The 8,258-nt window shown below is 41.9% G+C and overlaps 1 protein-coding gene across 1 annotated transcript in view; it reads left to right on the top strand.

Moving 5' to 3' along the window:
• Nucleotides 1-4: 4 nt before the first annotated feature.
• ADK (adenosine kinase) overlaps nucleotides 5-8,258 on the top strand; it is a 270,420-nt gene continuing 262,166 nt past the window's right edge. Inside the window, exon 1 of the mRNA XM_059851341.1 lies at nucleotides 5-156. Within this exon, the coding sequence (XP_059707324.1) occupies nucleotides 101-156 (56 nt within the window). The 5' untranslated portion in view covers nucleotides 5-100. The remainder of the gene's footprint in view (nucleotides 157-8,258) is intronic.

Genomic DNA, 8,258 nt, shown 5'->3' with positions numbered 1-8,258 from the left:
CCGCCCCCCGGTGGCGGTGCCGGCGCGGTCGGCGGGGCGGGCCGGGGCCGGCGGGCGGGCCGAGGGGAGCGGAGCGCGCCGCACGCCGCCTAGCACGAAGATGGCAGCAGGGGAGCCGCAAGCCAAGAAGCTCAAGCTTGAGCAGAAGCAGCTGAGGTAACGGGCTCCGGGACGGGCTCTGCTTCGCGATCAACCCCTGCGGGTGCCGGAGGGTGGCTGGTGCTGCCCCCGGCGGAGGGCGAGACACGTGCCGCCGCCGCGGTGCGGTCAGACTCCGCCGGCAGGGTCCCGCCGCGCCGGGCTGTGCTCGGCCGGGCAGCGCGCGGGGTGTGCAGGCGGCCCCGCCGCGGCACCGGGCGCACGTGGAGGCGGCGGCGGGGCCGTCCCGCCGCGCTGCCCCGGCTCCTGCCGCGGTACCGCTGCCCGGGCCCGGCGGGTGCCCGGGAACGCCGCCGCACTGAGCTCCCTGCTCGAGGCAGGGGCGGGTGCGCGGCGCGGGGGTCGCGCTGTGCCCTGGGGTCGAGTCGGTCAGTGCGAATGAGCTGCTGAGCATCTGGATGGGATGCGGTGAAACGGAACGCTGCCCGCAACGATGGCCCCGTACTCGAGCACAGCTGGGGTTGTCATTGCTTCTGCCTCCCCTTTGAAAACGGTCTCTGAAAAATGCCCCGATTAGTACTCGTGCGAGGGTCTCTGTCCCCGTTGGACAGGAAACTGAAAATCCGCGTTAACAGGATGTCTTCATTTTCTTGAAGACATACCGTATATTTTAAAATATTTTCATATTGAAATAATCTGTGCGATTTGCTGTACTTCCTCATTTCTGTGATTACAGTACAATAGCGCTGACTGAATCCCATCTGAATGATGGCCTCACAGACATAAGTAATTTATTTTTAAATGTCATAGCAGAAAAATGTAAGTTTTCTCAATGGAGGATGCACAGTCAAAATGAGAACTCTGAGTACTGAGAGCTGTGGAGCAGTTTTTTCTTTTTTTTTTTTTTTGGTACAGTTTCAAGTTTGTTTTCTCAGGATTATTCAGATATGAATATAATTGTAAGATAGCTGACTTCCTTCCAAGTGTTCAGTGTATGAAGAGAATTAATGGCATAAGCCTTGAAAGGTCCAAAATTATCTTGGCGATAACTAATAACTCACTCAAATATAGCATAAAGGGGATGTACTTTAGTACTGAGATGAGAACAGCCTTTTTTGGTACTGATGTCCTTATTGAAAGAGCTAATCCTATTAAATTTGTCAAAGTCAGGATACTTGCTTCTTTGGCAGCCAAGTGACTTTTCAAGTTTAATAATGGTTGACAAGCTCAGTTGCAGGTAGTAGAAGAGGAAAGATGTAGCTGAGCTCTGAAAGCAAATAAATGGCAGACAGCAAGATAAGGTTGTAGTTAAAAAGCAACAGTTATCTCCACGGCCCTTAAAGCAAGATGAGGCAAGAAACTGGCAGCTGCAATGTTTCTGCTTATAAAGTTTATTAGAGGAAACAGCATTTTAGGATGAAACATAAGAAAAAATTTAAATTTGAGAATATTATTGGTGTACTGAGTTAAAAATTTAAAGGTTGTTTGCAGTGGAATGAAAGGCAGTGGTGACATACCCTGGTAATGACTGACTAAACTGCAAATGCTGCTTCTGTAAGGTATGATAGATAAAACATGAGGAATGTTGTTAGAACTTGCATATGCTAATTCTGTTGCAAGTTATTTCAAGCCAAAGTATAAATAGGCTCCAACTCTGTTTCATAAGAGGAGAAATGCCATAATTAACTGGCGATCAAATAAAGTTGATGTGTGCTGTTTGCCACAGGTGGAACTCATGAAGCACTTGGACAAGATTTAGCAGACCTCAACTCTCATTAGCAAGAACGTGTTTGGCTGAGTGCTGTTGTGAGGCTTAAAAGCCACTAGAGAAAGTACCAGACTGGTTGAGGTTCCACGATTTGGCTGTATTTGTAACGAGATTCAGTTGTTAATGCGAAGCACTGCTAGATAGGCTTGGAAACAGTTCCTCTATAGATTAGAAAAGAAGTGAAAAATCACTTAAAAATTTTGGGGCTCAATAACATTTTACTTGGTATACCAAGAATTTAAGGAGATTATAGAGAATGATTCCTTCTTCTCAATATGTAGGTCTGAGGCTCTCCAGTCTCTTCAGAAGACCATGTCTGATGGATTCAACGAGGGCAGTTGTACCATGTTTATCCTCCCATGTGATATCAACCTCAGCCTTTCCAGTGATTACCATGAAAACTATTTTAGTATAAAAAATGACATAAAAAAATTAATTCTGCAATGCAATACAAACCAAAACTCATCAACAATAGCAAATGTTTCCTTTCCCTGGTTTTTTTTTTTTTTTGTAATCAGTTTCTCTGTCAAAGTGGCTTCATAGAGCTTTCATGGATACATTTTTAGACCCTTTTGATCTTTTCAGTTAAAGGAAAGCAGGTATCGCTCCTTCACGAGGTAGGCAAAGCTGACTGGCGTCAGAAAACTACACTTGTTTGAAAGCAGTATAGGATGGCTGGCTTTTGCCACCCTGTGAGCAGCACACAAAGCCCGAGACCCAAACTGGCATTCTCAGCTCAACAATGTGTTGTGCTGACATTCATCTGCGGGGCAACAGGTTTCGCATTGTCTTTATTGATGCTTGCAAATCCCTACTACAAACCAATGGGCTTTAGGGAAGGCCATTAATGTGTGCTGCCTTGTTTCAGGCTTCTGACTGCATCTCTGCTGTGTGAAGTAGAATATCATTGTACGTGTGTAAAGTGCACTGTTTGAACAGAAAATGGGCTTGCAAAACTGCAAATGGCTTGTCACGGAGTGGCAGCATCAACTTACTAGAAACATCATGAGCTGTTACTTTAGAGGAGAATTACTAAGGATTTGTGTCCTTTTGTATTTGGTTTTGTTAGGGAAGTCTGTGAAAACAGCAAGCAGATTCTGTTAACAGCCTGGTACAGTTATGAAAGAATTTGGACGTTGTCTGTAGAAATGTTTGAACTTATATGAACTTATACTTATGAACAGAAATAGGTATGTTCATTTTTTCCTTCTGTACACAAACTTGTCAAGTCCCTTGTGCTGCATTATGACCTTCTGGCTGTTCTGCAGCTGCTGTATTGATTGAATAGTCATGACGTGGCTAGTTGTTTGAACAAATCAGTTTATCTAGAAGACAATGTAAGCATTGAGTTTGGCAAATAATTCATACTAAGAGTAAAAAGTACAGTATTCCTCCTCTTCTGCTATTAGATATCTCTTTGTTTTAAGAATAAATTGTCAAATACTCTGTGAATAATTGTTATCAAAAGCAGTCCTTTGTCATTACCGCTCCACTAGATTTTAGAAAGCTTGATACGAGAGGCTGTAAAAAATATTGCTCATTTCACGCATTTTAAATTTTTTTTAATAAGCTGACTTTTAATTTAGCTTATTCCTTCATCAACTCTTTATAAATAAAAGAAGATTCTGAATATTTTAAGTTAGCTGTGACTAAATTTTCATTTAGAATTTAGTAAATAATTTTTCTTTCTCTTTTATCTCTTGGTTTGGGTTTGATTTTTTTTGTTTGTTTGTTTGTTTTTAATTTCACCTTGCTCCCCATTTGTATTAATTTTAGTTTTTGTCTTCATAGCTTATCGTTTTCTTACTTTCCTATTTCTTGTATCTGCAAATACAGGTAACATTTTCCATGTTGGCACACATAATGCCCTCAGGTCAAAGAAAGATCTGAAACTCAACTACTTTGCTGTGTTTGTTCCCAGAATTAAAGCAATAGACTTTTTCTTAAGATGAATATTTAGTCTGCTTTTGAAATCAGACAAATGCTCTTGAGGACACTAGCAGCTGACGTTGCTAATTTTGTTTTATTTAGGATGTAACAGCAGTTACCTTCCCTTCCAAGCTGTGTTGACAGAAATACATCCAAACCCGGAATAACTTGCAGCATGGATCTCCTGTGCTCTTACAGTTCGGGCACTGGTTTCCATTGTTCAGATGTGTAACTCTCAAATTACTGTTGTCAAGTGTCTTCACCTGGCCTTTCATGTAATCCTCTGGGCTTTTGCACAGCATGTGTCATGTTTCTACAATTTTGTGTTCTTGTTTTGGAGAAGCTTGCTGTGCTGTTTCATCCTTTTAATTGAAGTAATTCCTTGCTTTATTGTAGGGAGTGTGTAACCTGAGGAAAAGGAGGTTTGTGGGGAGGCTCTTAGTTCTCTGGACCACAGGCTCTCTTTCCTTACTGATGTTACCTGCAGCCCACCTGGCCAGCAGAGTCACGCCCACAGCAGTAGTTTAGACACAGCAGCCTCTGCCAATACCCTGCAGAAAGGTGCAGCTCTGCCTTGCTGGGATAATCCCTTGCCTCCTTAAGTCACTGGGACTAGTCCTGTCCCCGAGGCTGCTTGCAAGCTGGATTACCTGTGAGAGAAGAGCCAGTGTAAATAGGCCTATTTCATCTTGAAATTGTGTTTTCCTGAGATTTGAGTTCCTTCTTTTTCAACTAAAGGAACGGTTTGTGTAGGATTACTCACCTCATTGGATCTACTAATATTGCTTATGAAAAGACAAGGAAGATGCCCAGGAAAGAGACTTGAATGAACGTAGAATTAGATGACTCTGGTGTTAGTGTAGCAATGTGAAATTCTGTAGCACAAGACCCTGGCTTACTCTGCTGTTGCTAAGGTATATTTCATGTGGAAATCTTGGAAGCAAAATTCTGGCTTGTGATACAAGGTTGTGATATTGAATTTTAGTAGTTACTTACACAGGCATGGTACGCAAATATTTCACAAAACCAGTTTCAGAAGCAGGGAATGGGTTGCTATCTAAAGGTCATTAATTACTATTTGCTGACAGTGTATTGGAAAACCTTATCTTCTTGAAAAAAGTAAATTGAATTTGCAGATACAATGTGAACACAATGTTTTTTTCAAGGCTGTTCATTTTTTATTTACATGAATTGATTCTTAAAAATGTATTATTCATACAATGTATAACAGTAGTACAAAATAATATTATTTATATAATATCAACGCATTTTGTGTGAAGAAGAGAAGTCTTCGGGTATTACTCAGATTTCAGGGAAGGGAAAGGGATTTTTTCCATTTTGAACTGTAATAATTTCCATAATGATTATTTGACCACAGTCAAAGCTGTTCTGCACTTGAAGGATATGTTATGATAAAGCTACTTGCTGGCTTTATGCTACCATGGGATTTCATTTACAGTGAAAGATTGTTCTGGGGTTTTCTTCCTTGTACATTCAGTGGTATAAAGCAGTTGTAACTGTTTCAAGGGCTTTTTGATTAGAATAAGATAGAAGAAAGAATAGATGTCTGCAATATGCTGAAGAGTTAGCAGATTTATAGACTTTCCTCTGCTTTTACAGCTGAACACTCTGGGAAGCTACATGAAAAGAAATGGGATGATGTTACAGAATTTTAAAAATAATAAAAGATTTTTAACACTTAGCAAATAGAGGCCATACAAGCTAAAATGCATCTTATTTTATGTTGGAAGATATTAAATTCTCTCTGTAGAAAAGTTTCCAAACCAGCAGTTATAATAGAAGATATTTGCAAACTCTGCAAAATGCTGTTATTGAAAGAGAATTTGTGGACTTGCTGCTCACTAGTCCCCTTTTATAATGTCTGCTGTGGCTATTACATAAAAGATCACCCTTCTGTCTTGCAAACAGATGGGCAACTTATCTAAGATCAACCTTACTTTTGTACTTTGAAGAAATTGAGTGAAAATATGGGGGTTAATAGAGAGCTTTTTGTTTATACATTGCAAACTGTAAGATTTATACCAAATGTTTGTGGTGTAAAACAACACATTAGTCCAAGGCTAAGGCATAGATTGCCCATCTCTTGGACACACAAGTTACAAATATATAATGTGTAGAGTTTCATAGAATACTTCACTAAAGTACAATTTGAAATTTTCTTATATGTCTACCTGTTATTTTATCAGGTAGGGGTGAAATTCATTTTGAATTCATAGTGTAATTGAAAGGAAACATTTTAGTGAAATCACCCAAAGAAGTTGTTTATATACAGAGAAACTTACATGGTCATGTAGATTTCTCTGTTGTGTAGTACAAACAGCAGTCAAGAAGTTGTGGCTAGACTGTGTCAGACATTATATATTTTTAGGTACAAAAGCTGTAAATTCCATGTTTCTCTCAGGGACTTATGAGGCCAGACCACATGTGAAGGCAAGGTCAGCTGCCCCATGCAAGCAGAGGGAGTTTGGAAAGTCAGGGGTCAGGAAGCCTGAGCAAACTCAGACTGCCTGCCCAGCACATACATGGTGGGACTGCAAGTTGAACTTGGGGCACAAGCATTAGTCATAACTGACCATTTTTTCAGGAATACTCTGGTTGCTGTTTCTCCACATACTTAGGCTAGTGTTCGGTCTGGATGTCTAGCAGTTCCCTGGCAAATGACTAAAAGCCCAGTGATAAGTGGTAGTAGGGGTAGGTGGTGTCTCCAAGATGTCAGTAGCAGTAGAACCTGTGTGTATGTGATAGCACAGGCAAGATGATTGGGCACAGGGAAGAGCTGGAAACTTATAAAGTGCTATTGGCTGCTGTTGAGGTGTCATACATGCTATTCCACGAAATGATGTTAATATTTTTAGTGAAAATATGCTCAAGTGGTAAAATCTAGAGGCCTTTGATGGTACCTCATCTGACCTCTTACTCTGTAGCTTACTATTCGTAATATGCAGCTGTATGTTGCAAATTACTGTAAATATATTTAATGTATATATCTATTTTTATTTACATATCTTTATGTGCTTGTTAAAATCAGGCAATTATTTATGAGGGAATTTACAACTAGATTTAAAAAAAATGTTTTTAATATTTTGAATACAGTGATAGAACCAAGAAGACAGCTGCATTCTATAGTTATATACAATAACAGGTTATGTAGCTATTACTATATTTGCTGGTGACGGGATCCTCCTCCCCCACCTTCTAGGTTACAAAACAGAGGTTTGGCTATTAAGCACTGAAACTGTTAAACTGGGCATAATAAATTGTTCAACATGAATCAGAGGATGTAACTATTATGGATCTATGTATTTGCATTTCAATAGAGCTCAGAATCCTCCCTCAGGATTTGGGGACCTCTTAACACATTGTGTTGCAAGAACAGTAAGAGGATGGATGTGTTTCCTATTCTTATTTGACTTTTCAGGACCTCTGACAAACTTCAATAATGAGAATTTTGTGATGAGTTCAATAAGTGGTGATTATTTTTTGAGTGTCTGATTTAGAGAACCTAGGAGATTTGTTCTACATCAGGTATTGGGCATAATTTTTTCTGTTATTTTCATGTGACAATGCAGGTCCTTGACGTTCATCAATGCGTCATATTTTGGCATTATCTCCTCTGAGAGACCCGAAAATCAAAAATAGATGGAAAGTTTGGCTTTAATTTTTCTGAGTACAATATTCCCATTTTGTAGATGGAAAGGAAGGGAAACTTCAGACTAATAACCACAGGATTATGAAGTTGTGAAGTTCAAATATTTAGTTAGAGGTGACACAGCAGTACTTAACAACGTGGGATTCATTTTTGGCAAAAACAACCTATTGGCTTCACTTTCATGAATCAGTGCTTCTGGTGCTAGTAAGTTAACAAAGTAAGTGCCACATCTGCACAATGTGGCAGTAACTTTGACAGCCAAATGAGGAGTGACGATAGAAACCTGGCTTTAGCGAGGCTTTCCCTTTCTGACGCGGCAGTTCTGCCAGTGTCAGGCAAATAAGAAAAGTAATGCCGGGCTGCCCTTTTCTTCCCGTGTTTCCAGTGGTGTCCTCTGGCCGCCTGGGCAGCCGGAGCGCTGCGTTCCACAGGTGGCTGCCAGGGGCTCCGGCAGCCCGCAATGAGGCGGTGTGCTCCGGGGGCTCTCCGCGCCTGGCGGCCGCCGCCTGCGGGAGAAGACAGGCTCCGCAGGAGGTCACTCGGGGCGGCTTCGCGTCCGACTCAACGTATAGTTAAAGAAAAAGAATGAAAACGCGTACGTGTCGAGGGTGTAGCGATCGTGTGTCGGCGCGGGCGTCAGCCCGCGGCCAGGACAGAGCCGGGGCGGGGGGTCCCCTCGGTTCCCACGGCCCCGTGACAGCCAAGGGGCAGAGCTGCCCGGGGCTCCGCTGGCCATCTTTACTGTGGGCGGTGCGGCTCGAGCCCCGCACCTCGGCGGGGCTACCGCCGCTA

The sequence above is a fragment of the Haemorhous mexicanus genome, chromosome 7, assembly GCF_027477595.1.
Source record: "Haemorhous mexicanus isolate bHaeMex1 chromosome 7, bHaeMex1.pri, whole genome shotgun sequence".
Taxonomy (NCBI): Eukaryota; Metazoa; Chordata; class Aves; order Passeriformes; family Fringillidae; genus Haemorhous; species Haemorhous mexicanus.
The sequence above is the reverse complement of the archived record's forward strand: the minus strand, read 5'-3'. Positions and strand labels throughout refer to the sequence as shown.